This window comes from Oncorhynchus kisutch, unplaced genomic scaffold (genome assembly GCF_002021735.2).
Source record: "Oncorhynchus kisutch isolate 150728-3 unplaced genomic scaffold, Okis_V2 Okis02a-Okis13b_hom, whole genome shotgun sequence".
Classification (NCBI taxonomy): domain Eukaryota; kingdom Metazoa; phylum Chordata; class Actinopteri; order Salmoniformes; family Salmonidae; genus Oncorhynchus; species Oncorhynchus kisutch.
Window position 1 is genome coordinate 5,944,436 of NW_022261979.1, and position 21,387 is coordinate 5,965,822.

General features: G+C 47.9%; 1 protein-coding gene across 3 annotated transcripts in view; it reads right to left on the reverse strand.

Moving 5' to 3' along the window:
• Positions 1-47: 47 nt before the first annotated feature.
• LOC109876540 (protein tyrosine phosphatase type IVA 3-like) overlaps positions 48-21,387 on the reverse strand; it is a 47,140-nt gene continuing 25,800 nt past the window's right edge. Inside the window, exons 1-6 of one of the 3 annotated variants that reach the window (XM_031812115.1) lie at positions 18,447-18,689; positions 14,036-14,768; positions 13,407-13,499; positions 8,961-9,091; positions 3,852-3,926; positions 48-1,799 (exon numbers count right to left, since the gene is read on the reverse strand). In XM_031812115.1, coding sequence (XP_031667975.1) covers positions 1,682-1,799; positions 3,852-3,926; positions 8,961-9,091; positions 13,407-13,499; positions 14,036-14,134 — 516 coding nt within the window. In that variant the 5' untranslated portion in view covers positions 14,135-14,768; positions 18,447-18,689 and the 3' untranslated portion in view covers positions 48-1,681. Of the gene's footprint in view, positions 1,800-3,851; positions 3,927-8,960; positions 9,092-13,406; positions 13,500-14,035; positions 14,769-18,446; positions 18,690-21,387 lie in introns of those variants that run through there. The other 2 variants (XM_031812116.1, XM_031812117.1) reach the window with 2 other exon arrangements.

The window sequence follows — 21,387 nt, forward strand, 5'->3', positions numbered from 1 at the left end:
GTTTCACCACAAGTCAACTCCAGAATAAAGCACAAAACAGGCCAGCATACTTTTAACAATTACTTTATTTCTTGTACTTCATTAACTGTGAACAATCTGAAGTGGGTTACTTCCAAGGCAGCAGATAAATGTGACAGCTTTCTTCCAAGGATACGAGTCATTCCTTCAGTACCGGTCCTTAACTGAGACTGCGTCTTGCACCCTATTCCCCATTTAGTGCACTACGTTTGACCAGAGCCCATAGGACTATAGTCAAAAGTGTGCTATATAGTAGTGCACTATAAAAGGGGAATAGGGTGCTATTTCAGAGGCAGGATGAGAGACATTTATATCCACACTGACAGATACAGAGCCAGGACGTTATTTCTGAGCAGACGGTTCAGTTGGCTGTTTTTCATCCCAGAGACGACTACGGGGCACCGCCATGTTTACGTTCCCAAAGCATAGTACGCGTCCCAGATGGCACCCTACTCCCTATATAGTGCACAACTTTTGACCGGAGCCCATAGGATCAGTGCGAGTCCATGTTTTTGTGTATATTTCAAGGCATTGTAGCCCATAGACATCTGATCAAAAGTAGTGCACTATATAGGGAATAGGGTGCCATCTGGGACACAGACGGTGTTGCCTACCAAGCCCACCCAGGCTCAGCTGACTCCTACATGATACACTGAGATCCTTCATGTTGTACAACAGAAGCAGCCAGTGGTGAAGAATCCTAATCCCAGAGAATTTCATATCACAATGTAAAAAATATTGCTATTTAAAAAACGGCGACTCAGCACAAAACCTCGTCCTATTTTAAGTCCCATCCCGCATCCCCATATCCTCAAAAAAAAAGGAGACAAGGACATGATTCTAACAAGTGTTAACTTACATGCATTATGAAAACGGAGCAAGGAGCAAGATGGCTGAGCTCTGTGGATGGCATTTCAATTTAACAAAGACGTTAAACTGGATTTCCTTGAAACATTGAGATAAAAACACACAGACAGCATAAAATCTGTTATTTTTCATGATTATTTCATTCATGTCATCATGGCTAGCAGGGGCTTTCAGTTAACATGGTGTATGGTGATGCAGACCTGTTGTGACAGCTAGTGGTGTGTTTCATTGACAGTGCTTTGGGTTGGGTCAGTGCTACCTAGCAGCAGGGAGGAAAGAGGAACGATCAGGCCTGGGACCAAGCTGACAGTGTTGCTGCTGGTTGAGGGGTTGGTCTGGTGGTCAATGGCGCTGTGTGTGTATGTCACAGTATGTCACAATCAGTGCAAAATAGTTTGTCAGTGTGTGTGTGTGTGTGTGTGTGTGTGTGTGTGTGTGTGTGTATGTGTGTGTATGTGTGTGTATATGTGTGTGTGTGTGTGTGTGTGTGTGTGTGTATGTACTTGATGGAAATAGGGCTTGTTTGTTTTTCCTCTCTCTGAGTTCAATTGGCCGGCAGTTGGGGACGAACGTGTTCATTCAAAGACATCAGAGAGGAGATGGTCTCTAACAGCCCTGAGAGTGAGAAGCAGAAAAATCCCAACAGAACAGTGGCAACTAACTGTCCCCATGGAGACAGACAACAGGTCAAGTCCTAAATGCATCTTAGCGGGGTGGAGGTCGGTCCAATATTAAAAGTTCATGTAGTCGTTCTATATGGGTCAGAACAAGCGGGCTGCGGGGTCACACTACATCATCACATCACACAGCACTTGTTCTTGTGTTTGTGAGGGTCTTTGAAGCGTAGTCGCTGTCTGGAGCGGTATTTCTCCAGGTAGGTCAGCTGCTTGCTGTTGATCGCTCCCCTGCGCTTCCTGAGGAGACAGAGAGAGACAGGTCTACGGTTACTCCCTACAGGAACCTCTGTTGTGTCCCAATTGGCACCCTGTTCACTACTTCTGACCCGTGTCCACTCTGGTTAAAAGCAGTGCAACATTTAGGGACTAGGGGCCCACAGGGCTCTGGTTAAAAGCAGTGCAACATTTAGGGACTAGGGGACCACAGGGCTCTGGTTAAAAGCAGTGCAACATTTAGGGACTAGGGGACCACAGGGCTCTGGTTAAAAGCAGTGCAACATTTAGGGACTAGGGGCCCACAGGGCTCTGGTTAAAAGCAGTGCAACATTTAGGGACTAGGGGCCCACAGGGCTCTGGTTAAAAGCAGTGCAACATTTGGGGACTAGGGGCTCTTTATATGTGAAGCTAAACAGCTTGACACTGTAGCCACACAGACACACCTTTGCTGTATATAAGGGCCCTCATGTAAAGAGACAATTATAATTCACTTGGGGGATGATTTTCCCAGATCCACACGAAGCCTATTTATTCCTGGACTAAAAAGCACCTTCAATTCAGATTGTCCATTGAGCATCATGGTGCTCAGACCGGGAGGGTAGTAGGCTTGATGTTTTTCCAGAGAACCTGACCCATAATGTAGAGCCAATGAGTGTCAGAAGAATCCAGAGGTGTGCAGAGCCCCGGCGGAGTGAAAGACACTCCCGGCTCAAACCACATAATCCCCCTCAGTACAGAGCAGTTCAAACCCTTTCTCCCTCCTCATGATGTCCCATAATCCCCCTCAGTACAGAGCGGTTCAAACCCTTTCTCCCTCCTCATAATGTCCCATAATCCCCCTCAGTACAGAGCGGTTCAAACCCTTTCTCCCTCCTCATGATGTCCCATAATCCCCCTCAGTACAGAGCGGTTCAAACCCTTTCTCCCTCCTCATAATGTCCCATAATCCTCCTCAGTACAGAGCGGTTCAATCCCTTCCTCCCTCCTCATGATGTCCCATAATCCTCCTCAATACAGAGCGGTTCAAACCCTTTCTCCCTCCTCATAATGTCCCATAATCCTCCTCAGTACAGAGCGGTTCAATCCCTTCCTCCCTCCTCATGATGTCCCATAATCCTCCTCAATACAGAGCGGTTCAATCCCTTTCTCCCTCCTCATGATGTCCCATAATCCCCCTCAGTACAGAGCAGTTCAAACCCTTTCTCCCTCCTCATGATGTCCCATAATCCCCCTCAGTACAGAGCGGTTCAAACCCTTTCTCCCTCCTCATGATGTCCCATAATCCTCCTCAGTACAGAGCGGTTCAAACCCTTTCTCCCTCCTCATGATGTCCCATAATCCCCCTCAGTACAGAGCGGTTCAAACCCTTTCTCCCTCCTCATGATGTCCCATAATCCTCCTCAGTACAGAGCGGTTCAATCCCTTTCTCCCTCCTCATGATGTCCCATAATCCTCCTCAGTACAGAGCGGTTCAATCCCTTTCTCCCTCCTCATGATGTCCCATAATCCTCCTCAGTACAGAGCGGTTCAATCCCTTTCTCCCTCCTCATAATGTCCCATAATCCTCCTCAGTACAGAGCGGTTCAATCCCTTTCTCCCTCCACATAATGTCCCATAATCCTCAGTACAGAGTGGTTCAATCCCTTTCTCCCTCCTCATGATGTCCCATAATCCTCCTCAGTACAGAGCGGTTCAATCCCTTCCTCCCTCCTCATGATGTCCCATAATGTCCCCATCTAAATATACAGCTGTCAGATGAAACAGGAACAACACTAAAAAGGTTGAGTGGACTTCCACTCTCCTTAAAAACATCAAGAGACGGAAGGTGAGATGTTCCTACTGCCTGATAAACTGAACTGAATCTGGAGGTGAGGTGTTCCTACTGACTGCCTGATGAACTGAATCTGGTGTACATACTGCCCGATGAACTGAATCTGGTGTACATACTGCCCGATGAACTGAATCTGGTGTACATACTGCCCGATGAACTGAATCTGGTGTACATACTGCCCGATGAACTGAATCTGGTGTACATACTGCCCGATGAACTGAATCTGGAGGTGGTGTACATACTGCCTGATGAACTGAACTGCCTCCTCATACTTCATCCCGCCCTCGATCAGAGCCAGAGCCACCAGCACAGGAGCCCTGGAGGGAGAAACAAAGAAACAGCCTTTACATGCTGCTACTAATACTGGGACTTAAAGACAGTCAGACTGCTGTTAATACTGGGACTTAAAGACAGTCAGACTGCTGTTAATACTGGGACTTAAAGACAGTCAGACTGCTGTTAATACTGGGACTTAAAGACAGTCAGACTGCTGTTAATACTGGGACTTAAAGACAGTCAGACTGCTACTAATACTGGGACTTAAAGACAGTCAGACTGCTGTTAATACTGGGACTTAAAGACAGTCAGACTGCTGTTAATACTGGGACTTAAAGACAGTCAGACTGCTACTAATACTGGGACTTAAAGACAGTCAGACTGCTACTAATACTGGGACTTAAAGACACAGTCACACTGCTACTAATACTGGGACTTAAAGACAGTCAGACTGCTGTTAATACTGGGACTTAAAGACACAGTCAGACTGCTGTTAATACTGGGACTTAAAGACAGTCAGACTGCTGTTAATACTGGGACTTAAAGACAGTCAGACTGCTGTTAATACTGGGACTTAAAGACAGTCAGACTGCTACTAATACTGGGACTTAAAGACAGTCAGACTGCTGTTAATACTGGGACTTAAAGACAGTCAGACTGCTACTAATACTGGGACTTAAAGACAGTCAGACTGCTGTTAATACTGGGACTTAAAGACACAGTCAGACTGCTGTTAATACTGAGACTTAAAGACAGTCAGACTGCTGTTAATACTGGGACTTAACGACACAGTCAGACTGCTACTAATACGGGGACTTAACGACACAGTCAGACTGCTGTTAATACTGGGACTTAACGACACAGTCAGACTGCTGTTAATACTGGGACTTAAAGACACAGTCAGACTGCTGTTAATACTGGGACTTAAAGACACAGTCAGACTGCTGTTAATACTGGGACTTAAAGACACAGTCAGACTGCTACTAATACTGGGACTTAAAGACACAGTCAGACTGCTGTTAATACTGGGACTTAAAGACACAGTCAGACTGCTACTAATACTGGGACTTAAAGACACAGTCAGACTGCTACTAATACTGGGACTTAAGGACACAGTCAGAACCTTATGGGCCCTGGTCAAAAGTAGTGCACTTAACAGGGAATATAGCGCCATTTGGGACGTTAGAAACAGCATTCACATATTAAGACGGGGAATAAAAGACATCCATTAGTATCCTTCCTGTTATGCCCCCAGCAACGTCTCTCTCTCCATGTTGTCACAACACAGCCAGTTCCCAGGGAATGGAGTTCATTCTGGTTTGGACAAAGGAAAGCCCTGCTGCACGTTGAGAAATGGAACTAGTTGTGCTGTATTTGGCCACTAATATTTACAGGTAACAAATCATTAGGAAAAGCTGTAGCCCACTTTCCCCTTTTCTAGCCTTATATGGGTTGTTGCTGTGGTTACGGTAAGTCAGTGTGGAAATAGAGAGCTGAAGAGCATAACACCACTAACACAAACATGGGACTTCTAGGAATCAGTGAAACAGATGAGGTGCCTGCCTGCATGGACATTCAAACATATTCATCTAACTCTACCCTGTCAAGCCATATCAGCCCCCAGACCACTTAGATGTTGCAGAGGTTACCAGCTGAAAGCCAAAGACTCCCCAGCTGATTAACAGGACAACAAACAGTTCAGAGTTAAGTAAACATTGGCGCCCTGTCAAAAACCACAGACGAGTCCCAGAGGAGGTCTCCAGTACGTCAGAGATAGACGGTGCTTCACCAACCCAGGGAGGGGAGGCTGGGGAGCTCCTTCAGCTAAGACAGGAGGGGAGGGAGGGAAGAGCCTGGGGGGGCTCCTTCAGCTAACACAGGAGGGGAGGGAAGAGCCTGGGGGGGCTCCTTCAGCTAACACAGGAGGGAAGGGAGAGAAGAGCCTGGGGAGGTCAGGGGGCTGGGGAGCTCCTTCAGCCAACACAGGAGGGGAGGGAGAGAAGAGCCTGTGGAGGCCAGGGGGCTGGGGGACTCCTTCAGCTTACCCAGGAGGAGAGGGAAGAGCCTGGGGAGGTCAGGGGGCTGGGGAGCTCCTTCAGCTAACACAGGAGGGGAGGGAAGAGCCTGGGGAGGCCAGGGGGCTCCTTCAGCTAACACAGGAGGGGAGGGAAGAGCCTGGGGAGGCCAGGGGGCTGGGGGGGTTCCTTCAGCTAACACAGGAAGGGGAACGGAAGAGCCTGGGGAGGCCAGGGGGCTGGGGGACTCCTTCAGCTTACCCAGGAGGGGAGGGGAACAGGGGCTCCTTCAGCTTCCTACCAATGAGCTCAACCATTATTAGTACCAAAGGCCTGGTTTAACCTGGTTTAATGGCTCCCTATTGCCCACAGGGCTCTGGTCAAAAGTAGTGCACTATGTATAGAACAGGGTACCATTTGAGACATTTTCTCCTCTACTAGCTAATATACTCCATCAGTACAGATGTGACTCGTTGTCTCTCCTCTGCCATAGAGGACACCTGAAGGAACACCAGACAGGACAGGGTTAAAATGAGCCTGGTAACCAGATCAGTTTGTGCTTCTATTTCGTCAACTCCTCTGTTATGTTGGTTGGCATGCCAACCGTACGAACTAATGTACGGCATGGCCAACCGTACGAACTAATGTACGGCATGGCCAACCGTAAGAACTAATGTACGGCATGGCCAACCGTAAGAACTAATGTACTGCATGGCCAACCATAAGAACTAATGTACGGCATGGCCAACCATAAGAACTAATGTACGACATGGCCAACTGTACGAACTAATGTACGACATGGCCAACCATAAGAACTAATGTACGGCATGGCCAACGGGAGTCCAGAGGCTCAACTACAGAACATACATTACAAGTCTGGGCATGGCCAACCAGAATACAGCTAACTGACATTTCACAAGACAACTGGCTACATCCCAAATGGCACCCTATTCCCTATATAGTGCACTACTTTTGACCAGAGTTCTGGTGAGCTAACTAATAGAGATCCAATCTGAGAGGAAACACTTAGACACACAATAGAAATAAATGCTGCTTCAACGTTTTTCAGAACTCAACCTCTGTGCTTTGAATAATAAACGGTGGATTAGTTGTGAAGGAGTGGCCCTTGGCTAACAGTTGGCTTGGTTCTGTCTATATGCAGAGAGAGGGCCCTTGGCTAACAGTTGGCTTGGTTCTGTCTATATGCAGAGAGAGGGCCCTTGGCTAACAGTTGGCTTGGTTCTGTCTATATGCAGAGAGAGGGCCCTTGGCTAACAGTTGGCTTGGTTCTGTCTATATGCAGAGAGAGGGCCCTTGGCTAACAGTTGGCTTGGTTCTGTCTGCATGCAGAGAGAGGGCCCTTGGCTAACAGTTGGCTTGGTTCTGTCTATATGCAGAGAGAGGGCCCTTGGCTAACAGTTGGCTTGGTTCTGTCTATATGCAGAGAGAGGGCCCTTGGCTAACAGTTGGCTTGGTTCTGTCTGCATGCAGAGAGAGGGCCCTTGGCTAACAGTTGGCTTGGTTCTGTCTGCATGCAGAGAGAGGGCCCTTGGCTAACAGTTGGCTTGGTTCTGTCTATATGCAGAGAGAGGGCCCTTGGCTAACAGTTGGCTTGGTTCTGTCTATATGCAGAGAGAGGGCCCTTGGCTAACAGTTGGCTTGGTTCTGTCTGCATGCAGAGAGAGGGCCCTTGGCTAACAGTTGGCTTGGTTCTGTCTGCATGCAGAGAGAGGGCCCTTGGCTAACAGTTGGCTTGGTTCTGTCTATATGCAGAGAGAGGGCCCTTGGCTAACAGTTGGCTTGGTTCTGTCTGCATGCAGAGAGAGGGCCCTTGGCTAACAGTTGGCTTGGTTCTGTCTATATGCAGAGAGAGGGCCCTTGGCTAACAGTTGGCTTGGTTCTGTCTATATGCAGAGAGAGGGCCCTTGGCTAACAGTTGGCTTGGTTCTGTCTATATGCAGAGAGAGGGCCCTTGGCTAACAGTTGGCTTGGTTCTGTCTATATGCAGAGAGAGGGCCCTTGGCTAACAGTTGGCTTGGTTCTGTCTGCATGCAGAGAGAGGGCCCTTGGCTAACAGTTGGCTTGGTTCTGTCTGCATGCAGAGAGAGGGCCCTTGGCTAACAGTTGGCTTGGTTCTGTCTATATGCAGAGAGAGGGCCCTTGGCTAACAGTTGGCTTGGTTCTGTCTGCATGCAGAGAGAGGGCCCTTGGCTAACAGTTGGCTTGGTTCTGTCTATATGCAGAGAGAGGGCCCTTGGCTAACAGTTGGCTTGGTTCTGTCTATATGCAGAGAGAGGGCCCTTGGCTAACAGTTGGCTTGGTTCTGTCTATATGCAGAGAGAGGGCCCTTGGCTAACAGTTGGCTTGGTTCTGTCTATATGCAGAGAGAGGGCCCTTGGCTAACAGTTGGCTTGGTTCTGTCTATATGCAGAGAGAGGGCCCTTGGCTAACAGTTGGCTTGGTTCTGTCTATATGCAGAGAGAGGGCCCTTGGCTAACAGTTGGCTTGGTTCTGTCTATATGCAGAGAGAGGGCCCTTGGCTAACAGTTGGCTTGGTTCTGTCTGCATGCAGAGAGAGGGCCCTTGGCTAACAGTTGGCTTGGTTCTGTCTATATGCAGAGAGAGGGCCCTTGGCTAACAGTTGGCTTGGTTCTGTCTATATGCAGAGAGAGGGCCCTTGGCTAACAGTTGGCTTGGTTCTGTCTATATGCAGAGAGAGGGCCCTTGGCTAACAGTTGGCTTGGTTCTGTCTATATGCAGAGAGAGGGCCCTTGGCTAACAGTTGGCTTGGTTCTGTCTGCATGCAGAGAGAGGGCCCTTGGCTTACAGTTGGCTTGGTTCTGTCTGCATGCAGAGAGAGGGCCCTTGGCTAACAGTTGACTTGGTTCTGTCTGCATGCAGAGAGAGGGCCCTGGTCTGGCTGTAGGAGAAGGGGAGAGACTGGTGGCTGCTGGGACAGTGGCCGTCACAGTGGGTGGATGACACTGCAGCCTTGTGATCTTGGTTCAACTGTCTCGCCCAATCAGAACCCTAAGACAGAAGAGTATTAAAGATCCGTACCGTCCCAGCCCGGCAACACAGTGCACCGCCACGCAGCAGCCAGGGTCTTCGCGGAACTTAGTCTTCAGCAGGTTCAGCCAATCATCTACGATCTTAGTGGGAGGAGGGGCACCGTCATCAAAGGCCCAGTCCTGGAAAACATACAAATACATTCACATTAGAAAACAATGTAATTATCCACACAATGTGGGAATTGGTCTTCAGCATCACACATCATAAACAGTACAGTTCTGTCTCTCTGACAGAAACAGCTGATTAGCATTGGCACTCTGAGGGAGCCCATTGTTACGAAACAAAGCAGCTCTACACTGCACCCCTATCTACTTCAAACTGAGGAACCAGACAAAGCAGAATCCCCTACTGAGGGTGAATGTTTTTAAAAGAGTTTGTGAAGCGCTGCATGTCTGAAACAACTGGTTCCAAGCCGCTACACACTGTGAAATGAGACATCTGTACCCACGTAACAGGGAGGAACGCAGAGTGTACCAACCTCAGTCATCTAAGCATGACTCGCAACATGAACCAACTGTCCCCACAGACAACACACTGTGTCCTTCCTACACTATTCACTGTTCCTGCCATCTCAACAAGCACCTCCCATCCAAATAGTGGGAACATTCAGTCAGCGACTGGTGGCTTCTGAGGGCCTAAATTCGTCTCAAATGGTACCCTAATTCCCTATATAGTGCACTACAATAGGGCTCTGGTCAAAAGTAGTGCACAATGTAGGCAATAGGGTGCCATTTGGGACACATAACATGTTCCATCAGCACCCACAGCATCAGGAAAGCCTTCTGTCAACACAGACACACTATAAGGGGTTTGTTTGTAGTTGGTGCAGAACCACAACAGAGAACAGATGTGTGGTCACCTCTTCTTCACTGAGTGAACTGTGGTGAACTGTTTGACTTCAACGTTTAATTGGTTTGGTTAGTGTACATTAAATCAGTCGGTTGGATACAATGTATTTTTCTGGCCATGTTGGGCTACCATCCCCTATAATGACAAACACTCTTTCATTGAAGGATTAGGCAACGATGGTAGATTAACTAAGACATCCATCACCTGGTCAGATGTAGACCTAATGCACCATACAGCATCAAGGATGCTCAAACCAGCTGTTTGACTCCTCCATTGGACAGATGAAGGCTTAAAGCAGAAACCATGGGTGTCTAGGAGGGATCAGTCACACTAGAGACCCATCAGACACTGTATCACATCCGGCCGTGATTGGGAGTCCCATAGGGCGGCGCACAATTGGCCCAGCGCCGTCCGGGTTTGGCCAGGGTAGGCCGTCATTATAAATAAGAATTTGTTCTTAACTGGCTTGCCTAGTTAAATAAAAGGTTACATGTAAAAAATAACACACACACACACACACAGAGAGAGAGTCATCTCTTATCTTCTAGTGGAGTGGGACTTCCAACAACACAATACCTGCTCCCAGGGACAAACATCTTGTGTGTTTGACGACAATGCGTTACCAAGGCAACAGCTCAGCTGAGCAAGTGGATCATTCTACCAGTAACACACAGGCAAAACCCACAACAGGATTCATTCTACCAGTAACACACAGGCAAAACCCACAACAGGATCCATTCTACCAGTAACACACAGGCAAAACCCACAACAGGATCCATTCTACCAGTAACACACAGGAAAAACCCACAACAGGATCCATTCTACCAGTAACACACAGGAAAAACCCACAACAGGATCCATTCTACCAGTAACACACAGGCAAAACCCACAACAGGATCCATTCTACCAGTAACACACAGGCAAAAACAACAACAGGATCCATTCTACCAGTAACACACAGGAAAAACCCACAACAGGATCCATTCTACCAGTAACACACAGGCAAAACCCACAACAGGATCCATTCTACCAGTAACACACAGGCAAAACCCACAACAGGATCCATTCTACCAGTAACACACAACAGGATCCATTCTACCAGTAACCCACCGGCAAAACCCACCACAGGATCCATTCTACCAGTATCACACAGCCAAAACCCACCACAGGATACATTCTACTCTCTGTTCAATGTTCCAGGTAGGACACTAAATCCTGTATATGGCAAGGCCTGACCCTAACCTCACATGAAATGCCTTGAATTGCTCTGCATCCTGTTGTGGATATCTAAAGAAGTTGTGGGCATCAAGATATGTAGAAGTCACCACAACACCGAAGATACAGAAATGTCCATTTACACGTCTGTTTTGACGCCACAGAACTCCATAATGGGTGAACCTGTTGTGACAACCTTGAGAGTAAATCTCTCCCTAATAGAATCTTCGACTGTAGAGAGGATGTGGTTAAAAATAACATTTACATCTACTAAGAGGTGAACAGAGCCGCCTGGTATGTCAACAGTAAGCTATTCATGTCGTGAAGCTCATTCCAAGTCCAACCAACGCAGCCCAGAGCTTGAGACAAGAGCTTGGAGGAGGAGGCGGCAGAGTTCTAATTGTGGCCCGAAGAACGTCTTGGGCCGTTTCTCGGAACCCCCAGAACAGACCTTGTCACCATGGTATCCTTCTTCCTCTGCAACTTGACTCTCATACGACAACCAGCGAGACGTTTGACAGAGTGTAGGTCTCACATCTGGCACCCTATTCCCTTTATAGTGCAGTGCACTACTTATGATTAGGGACCATAGAGCTCTGCTCAAAAGTAGTGCACTATATAGACACAATAGGGTGCCATTTTGGGCCACTTCCTGAATGCGTCCACAGTCCCTTTATATCAGCCAGCTGAACGTTATCACATGCTACAGAGGATGGTCTATGTTAAGTCAGTCACAAGGTGGATGGACGCACCTCTGGTACTTACCACTGTCATTACTGGTTATATATGGCCTCCAAATATACCCCCACCATTACTGATACACTGGTAAGACTAAAGAAACCTGCAAAAGCAGAGATTGAGGGAGTAACATTTCTCCATATAATGCCAATAAATAACCTCTCTGAGCAATGAAAGCATCCCGAGCCACGTCAGACAGAACAGCACATTACACAGCGTTCTGAATGAGACAGACAACATGGTTTTCATCTGGAGTTCAGGAAGATGTGGAGGGGAACAGGGAACTGGGTTTCACCTGCCAGCCAGTCTCTCTCAGCTGGTGGCTAATCTTCTGCTCTCTGCTGTGTTCCTATTGAAGAGGAGGCACTGAGCCAGTCAGTCAGCAAGTGTACAAGGGTACGTCCCAAATGGCACCCTATTCCCTACACATGCACTACCTTTGACCAGAGCCGGACTCAGTCAGCCAGGATACAAGGCTCTCTCTCACACAGGGAAGAGAAGAGAGAGGACTCAGTCAGCCAGGATACAAGACTCTCTCTCACACAGGGAAGAGAAGAGAGAGGACTCTGTGTGACCGTGTCACTCTGATAACCACCCTCTGTCTGTTGTGTTAAGGGCCTTATGTAACCCGGGCCTCTAGCTATCTCTACATCCCTACATTCTTCTCATCTGATGCTACCCCTCCTCTGAGAGGGTACTCGCTCACTGCTCCCAACAACGTTATTAACTCAGAGGGAGAGAATGGAGAGAGCGAGAGTGAAGAAAAAGAAAGACCAGGTGAGAGGAGAGGATGTTGGGAGACAAGAGAGGAGTAAAACCATGAGGTAAACCCTGACGCTGAGCCAGATGTGTGTGTGTGTGTGTGTGTGTTCGGGGCAGGAGGTAGTGTTTCCTCTACTCCAACACATGTGCAGCAGGGTGAGATCATGAATAACATCCTCCACATGGCAGAGAGAGAGGAAACAGGGTCAGTAGGAACATACTGGAGAAAATGTTTTGAAACAGAGCGAGTAGACTAGTGTCAATGGACCAGTTCAGATAGCAGTAGACTAGTCTCAATGGACCAGTAGACTAGTCTCAATGGACCAGTAGACTAGTCTCAATGGACCAGTAGACTAGTCTCAATGGACCAGTAGACTAGTCTCAATGGACCAGTAGACTAGTCTCAATGGACCAGTAGACTAGTCTCAATGGACCAGTAGACTAGTCTCAATGGACCAGTAGACTAGTCTCAATGGACCAGTAGACTAGTCTCAATGGACCAGTAGACTAGTCTCAATGGACCAGTAGACTAGTCTCAATGGACCAGTAGACTAGTCTCAATGGACCAGTCTCAATGGACCAGTTCAGACAGTAGCAGGCCACGTTTCACCTCATTTTGTACCTACTGAACACCACCAGGGTCGTATTCATTAGTGCACAGCGTACCAGAACGTTTGGCACCGTAGCAAAACGTCTTGCAACAGAAAAATGAAAAAAAGCTTTTCTCATTGAACAAATTCAGGTCGGTCCCCCTTTGTTTCAGCCTGTTTTGCTTCCGTTTGGTTCCTAGTGAATAGGACCCTAGTGAGAGAGTGTAGAGAAGAGGGATCCGATGTGTGTGTGTGTGTGTGTGTGTGTATCTTTGCGCACCATGACTGTGATGCCATCCTTCTCCAGAGGTGTCTTGTCGTAGGTGACCTCACACACCCGCACCACTGTTGTTGCACCATACTGCTTCAGGTCCTAGAAAAGGGAGAGGTAACTTCATTAAAACCATTCACGAGTCGGAGGTTTGACAATGACAGTTGTAATACCAGTTAGATTGATTTGGTAACCGCCCTGTCACATGACACAGCTAGTTACAGTGGTAATACCAATCAGACAGAGTAGGATTAAGTTCCCTAGATGCTGATCTACCATCAGTTCTGAGTTTTCCCTGAGAGGCTCACACTCATACTGGTCCATTGAGACTAGTCTACTTGTTCTTAGAAACAAGTTTTCAGGGTTAGCCAATCACAGATTGTCACCCAATTTAAATATTCATTGTCATGAAATTCCATTCATTGTGACATTTCCATTTTCACCTAACATGAATATTCATGAAGCTTAGCCCTGAGAAGTAATCGGATTTTAGATCAGTTACCTAGGTACCACTTCTAACTCAGCAGGATTAGACGACCGAGAGCCAGAACAGTCTGGAAGATTCCTCTGTCTCACCTCGATGAAGGTGATAAGAGTGGTGTTAGTGGTGTTGTGTGGAAGGTTCTTCTCTGTCTCACCTCGATGAAGGTGTCGAGGGTGGCGTTGGTAGGGTTGTGTGTGATGAGGAACCTCATGTTCTTGTAGGAGACCTCGACGGGGGGAGCCGGACGGTTCATTCTGGACACACTGAGGATCCCACTCTCAGGAGAAGACGCCACGACGTCGACCCAGACCCAGGGGCCCACACCCACCCTGACAGAGGAGCACCCAGCCCACCAGCTACACTACACTGTCCTGACACAGCAGGCAGGAAGCCAGGCAGAAAGCCAAGAAGGCAGGTCACCCCTGCTAGTCTCTCTGAGGCTGAGGAACAAACCCCAGCAACAACACCCCACCTCAGAAGGACTTTACAAGGTCCTCTCAAGTCTCTCCTGTCCAGGGTGTCTTGGGGTGCTGGGAATAGAGTGGGGGTTGGACAGGGTGAAGAGTAAGGTGCCGGGGGGGTTCGGGGGAGGTGAAGAGGTAGCTGTCCGTTAGCTTACGCTGCCCTTGGCCACCGACACTCACTACCCCATCTGGTGAGTTAGTGGGCCTGCCGTCCGTCGGTCAGTCTACAGTCAGAGTGGGGGTGTCTGGGTCTGGGTGGAGAGGGCGACCTGGCTGTGGGCATTCAGGGGTGGGAGGTGCAGCAGGGCAACAGGGCCATCCTCCCCCCGGGGCCTGGGTTCAAGCGCTGAGATGTTGGGCGTGGCAGTAGTCACCGCTCCCCTGCAAGAACTCCATCAACGACTGGCCGGCCTGAGTGCAGCGCTGCAGAGACAGAGGAGAGAGTCAGTGGGACTAACAGTCAAACCACACACACACACAGAGACAGAGGAGAGAGTCAGTGGGACTAACAGTCAAACCACACACACAGAGGAGAGAGTCAGTGGGACTAACAGTCAAACCACACACACACAGAGACAGAGGAGAGAGTCAGTGGGACTAACAGTCAAACCACACACACACACAGAGGAGAGAGTCAGTGGGACAAACAGTCAAACCACACACACACACAGAGGAGAGAGTCAGTGGGACAAACAGTCAAACCACACACACACACAGAGGAGAGAGTCAGTGGGACTAACAGTCAAACCACACACACACAGAGACAGAGGAGAGAGTCAGTGGGACTAACAGTCAAACCACACACACACAGAGACAGAGGAGAGAGTCAGTGGGACTAACAGTCAAACCACACACACACACACACACACACACACACACACACACACACACACACACACACAGAGAGAGACAGAGGAGAGAGTCAGTGGGACTAACAGTCAAACCACACACACACACAGAGAGACAGAGGAGAGAGTCAGTGGGACTAACAGTCAAACCACACACACACACACACACACAGAGACAGAGGAGAGAGTCAGTGGGACTAACAGTCAAACCACACACACACACACACACACACACACACACACACACACACACACAGAGACAGAGGAGAGAGTCAGTGGGACTAACAGTCAAATCACACACACACAGAGACAGAGGAGAGAGTCAGTGGGACTAACAGTCAAACCACACACACAGAGACAGAGGAAAGAGTCAGTGGGACTAACAGTCAAACCACACACACACACGAGACAGAGGAGAGAGTCAGTGGGACTAACAGTCAAACCACACACACACACACACACACACACACACAAAGACAGAGGAGAGATTCAGTGGGACTAACAGTCAAACCACACACACACACACAGTTAGTTGGGGAGAGAAAGTCTACCTATTCTCCATTATCCCCAGTCAGTCAGTTCAGGACATCATTTCCTGTTTTGATCAAGCTGGGCTGAAGATCATTTGGTAAACTTTTATTCTATCAAACTACACACACAGGGTAAGGAGAGGACACAGACAGATAAAGACAGGCCTAGACAGGGCCTAAAACTAACTTGTTTGTATAGCAGCCACTGTGGCAGGTAGATACAAAAAAAATCTACCAGCCAAAATGTAAAAAAATGTGCTGCCATAATTACACAAAGAAACAAACAAACTGCCATGCTTAGTAATGTTTCTAAAACAAGAAATGTATTACTAGTAAGAAGTTATTGGTTATATTTCTCAATGTAATTTACTATTCTGTGACCTGAGTATTTTTTTACATAAATATCAGACAAAAAATGTTTAGCTGCCCTTTTAAGGTTACCTTGGTAACAGGGCCACTCAAGTCATCACCTGTGCCTGTGTCACTAGTAGAGAGCCAACGAGGTCTCTTTTTGCTAGCAGTGGGAGGAAACTCAAACATTGAAAAAGTAACCTAGTTTGTGAACAAAACAATGTAAATTAACAAGAAATCACTGTAGGATACTTGAGTAAATTAGACCAACTTTTATGCCTGAGCCCATTGCTTCTAAAAACAAATATTTCCACACTCAAAGCCCCCCAGACAGGCAGTGTTGCTGCCTGATATCTGAATCCTAATGTTATAGCTTTCTTTGTGCATTAACAGATACGAAACAAAATGGCATTAATACTTTGAAAACAGCTACTGCAGCTTTTATTTAGCTATAAATCACAACTCACTTGGGCCAATGCTTGACTATTTTTATGAAATACCCACACTGTAGAGCCTGGAGTACCGCCACGCACTAACATAGCTGGTGAATTATACATTCTTACCTGCCAACGGCAAAATCTACCCACGTTCAGCAGGTGGCGGGTGTTAATTTTAGGCCCTGGGCCTAGGTGAGGATAACTGATACCCTAGAACTGCCAATTCCACAAATACCACACACAGCCCCATACGCTAACCCCACACAGCCCCATACGCTAACCCCACACAGCCCCATACGCTAACCCCACACAGCCCCATACGCTAACCGCACACAGCCCCATACGCTAACCGCACACAGCCCCATACGCTAACCGCACACAGCGCCATACGCTAACCCCACACAGCCCCATACGCTAACCCCACACAGCCCCATACGCTAACCCCACACAGCCCCATACGCTAACCCCACACAGCCCCATACGCTAACCGCACACAGCCCCATACGCTAACCGCACACAGCCCCATACGCTAACCGCACACAGCGCCATACGCTAACCCCACACAGCCCCATACGCTAACCGCACACAGCGCCATACGCTAACCCCACACAGCCCCATACGCTAACCGCACACAGCCCCATACGCTAACCCCACACAGCCCCATACGCTAACCGCACACAGCCCCATACGCTAACCGCACACAGCCCCATACGCTAACCGCACACAGCCCCATACGCTAACCGCACACAGCCCCATACGCTAACCCCACACAGCCCCATACGCTAACCCCACACAGCCCCATACGCTAACCCCACACAGCCCCATACGCTAACCGCACACAGCCCCATACGCTAACCGCACACAGCGCCATACGCTAACCGCACACAGCGCCATACGCTAACCGCACACAGCGCCATACGCTAACCGCACACAGCGCCATACGCTAAACATACTGCATACTTCGAGATGGTAGGACACAAATGGAAAACACTGTGCAGTAGGGACACTTCTCCAGTTATTTCTACAGTTATACCACAATTCACAAACTTGATCAGGATGATACTAGTAGTGTTGTTTTACCTGTAGAGACATACTGTAACCTAGTAGTGTTGTCTGTCGTAATGTTATAGGTTGCAGCCTACCGTTTAAATGTAATAAGGATGAGGTTGCAGCCTACCGGTTAAATGTAATAAGGATGAGGTTGCAGCCTACCGGTTAAATGTAATAAGGATGAGGTTGCAGCCTACCGGTTAAATGTAATAAGGATGAGGTTGCAGCCTACCGGTTAAATGTAATAAGGATGAGGTTGCAGCCTACCGGTTAAATGTAATAAGGATGAGGTTGCAGCCTAGCGTTTAAATGTAATAAGGATGAGGTTGCAGCCTAGCGTTTAAATGTAATAAGGATGAGGTTGCAGCCTAGCGTTTAAATGTAATAAGGATGAGGTTGCAGCCTAGCGTTTAAATGTAATAAGGATGAGGTTGCAGCCTAGCGTTTAAATGTAATAAGGATGAGGTTGCAGCCTAGCGTTTAAATGTAATAAGGATGAGGTTGCAACCTAGCGTTTAAATGTAATAAGGATGAGGTTGCAGCCTAGCGTTTAAATGTAATAAGGATGAGGTTGCAGCCTAGCGTTTAACTGTAATAAGGATGAGGTTGTAGCCTACCGTTTAAATGTAATAAGGAAGAGGTTGCTGCCTAATTGAGGTAACGCGGACACACTGACAGTAATTCGATACAATCTATGGGGGCTTCGGCTTTACAGTTATTACTACACTATCTCCTTGCCAAAATAACTTCCCTCACTACCTCCTAATGGAACACATAGTAGCCAACTGTGAAGTAGAAAATACAACTGTTGAAGTCAACTGTATGTGAAAGTAAAAGTCCAGAGTAAAACTAGCACTTAGAGAAGCCACCGATTGTACTGCTCACCTGAGACAACTTCTTTGACAAGAAAACATCCTCAAATAGACAAGAAGAGAAACAACAAGCAGTCTTCTTTAGATTCCTCCCTCACAGCTATAGCCCAAGAAGCATTTCATTCCTCTGTCACCACCAGGTTGATCAAGCTCATCAAACCCCAGGTCCTCCAAGGAGTCTCTCCAACCTGTTACTCTGCAGAGCTTCCCCTTCACACACTGAGCGTCCATCCACACTGCACACACCCGTGAGAAAGCTTATAGTAATCTAGGCAAATACATCTTCACCACGCCTCTCCTCCTGTGGTCCCTCCCACAGGCTCTCTCTCCTCCTGTGGTCCCTCCCACAGGCTCTCTCTCCTCCTGTGGTCCCTCCCACAGGCTCTCTCTCCTCCTGTGGTCCCTCCCACAGGCTCTCTCTCCTCCTGTGGTCCCTCCCACAGGCTCTCTCTCCTCCTGTGGTCCCTCCCACAGGCTCTCTCTCCTCCTGTGGTCCCTCCCACAGGCTCTCTCTCCTCCTGTGGTCCCTCCCACAGGCTCTCTCTCCTCCTGTGGTCCCTCCCACAGGCTCTCTCTCTCTCTGCCATCTCTGTTCTGAACCAGTTGAGGCTGCCCAGGTTTGTCATATGACACTGACAGCACTCAACTGTTAATGTCACAAACAAATGCATGTAATGCTCTAGGAGGCACAGAGAGTTGACCCATAAATATAGTGAAGTTGGTTAGGGTTATGGGTTGTTCTGAATCCTGGGGGTGACTGTTAAATATAGTGAAGTTGGTTAGGGTTAACAGTCACCCCCATGAGTCAGAACAACCCATAACCCTAACCAACTTCACTATATTTAACAGTCACCCCCAGGAGTCAGAACAACCCATAAACCTAACCAACTTCACTCTGTTCTCTCCCCTTCCCCTTAACTGCTAGTATACAGAAACATAATGTACCACCATTACTCTGTTCACTCCCCTTCACTGCTAGTATACAGAAACATGTACCACCATGGGACATCTCTTCAGCTGTCAATCAAACCCATAGTGGCGCTAGCTAGCTGACAGAAACCTGTGGCGGCTGAACAAAGGGGCTTGACGGGCTATTTCTGTGTAGCTGCCAGCACGCCAGCCAAGGACTTTAATGGAGCCCACAGGTCAGCCATTCCTATAAGAGCATTAACTGTGGCTCTAGTCCCAAATGGAACCCTACTCCCTATCGGGCCTGGTCAAAGGTCGCGCACTATATAAGGGAATGGGGTGCCATTTGGGACTCAGACAGTGTGACTGTGGGTCAGGTGGGGAATGAAAGGACTACATCTACTGACTGGCTCATAAATAACATCACACATGAGTCAGACTTCTATCTGCAGCAATGAAGCAGTGTTTTTGATGGGCTGTTTCATTGTCATTGCTGCAGAGTGCGTGAGCGGAGCGGTCGGAAATCCCACTCCTCGCTCACGGGCACGCCATGTCCTTTCTAACCGCTCCGCTAGAAAACGCTCCTCGCTCACGGGCGCGCAATGTCCTTTCTACCCGCTCCGCTAGAAAACGCTCCTCGCGCACGGGCGCGCCATGTCCTTTCTACCCGCTCCGCTAGAAAACGCTCCTCGCGCACGGGCGCGCCATGTCCTTTCTAACCGCTCCGCTAGAAAACACTCCTCGCTTACAGGACATTTAAAAAAACGCAGCTCCAAATTCGTTCTATTCATTAATATATATATATTTTTTTAACCAACACCCATCTATTTGTGACTACATGGACCGACCATTTGCTTTTGAAGTATTGAAACCAAACCATATAATTTGAATGAAAATAATTGAAACATGTAAAAGGTGACTAAGAAGCGCTCTTCATTTGAAAACAGGTCATGTGTCGTATTAAACAGCATAGAAACACTGTAAATAGGCCAGTAGCCAGACAGGTAGCCTAAGACGGAACAACAATGTATTTTTTAAGCTATATTATTAGACTATTATCACAAGGCTATAGCCTACAAATAAATCCATTGTGGAGCATTAGTGAGTGTGACACACTAGGCTGGTAGAGAGGCAGGGACAAAGAGCGCTTAGCATTTAAACATTTAGTTGTGTTAAATCATTGTCGTCTAGAAATTGCACATATAGGATGTGACTTAGAATTAAATACAAATTATACAAAGAATGCCTTATAAGGCTCAATCTACAGTGCCTTTGAATTCATTTAAAAAAACTGTAGTAAGTACCCAATCATGCATTTATTTAAGGTGATTTTTCAGATTCCACAAGGATTCATTAGTTGTGGACACTACATCACACTCCCTCCACTGCTTGGTCCTCCTCATCTTTGTAAGTCACCTTGGTTTAGCACCTGTGTGTTTCATCATTTTCTTTATGAAAATATTTAGTGAACTCCATGACAGTAGCTAAAGCAAGGGGATACAGCAGCACACAAGTAGGCTACAAATGCATGCTGGGCCAGGCATGTCCTGGGCTGGTGAAGTGAGCGTTACTAGAGCGATATTGGAGCTGGTGAAAGTCCGACGCTCCAGCCGTTGGGAAAGTTGCTCCGTGCTCCAGTTAAATTGGGCATGCTCCGCCTCTCGCTCCAGCTCCACTCACATACTCTGCATTACCGCTGTTACAACTCCCTGCTCCACCTCTTAACATTTTTTATCAGACTTTAGGTGTGTTATTTGTCACGAATAGTCCAGACTGTTGGAGTACAAACAATAGTCCTTGGCTCAGGCTAGCTAGCTACATCACCAGTATACCATGCTCCAGTCCAGGATCAGGCTAGCTAGCTAGCTTCATCAACAGTATACCATGCTCCAGTCCAGGATCAGGCTAGCTAGCTAGCTAGCTTCATCACCAGTATACCATGCTCCAGGATCAGGCTAGCTAGCTAGCTTCATCACCAGTATACCATGCTCCAGTCCAGGATCAGGCTAGCTAGCTACATCACCAGTATACCATGCTCCAGTCCA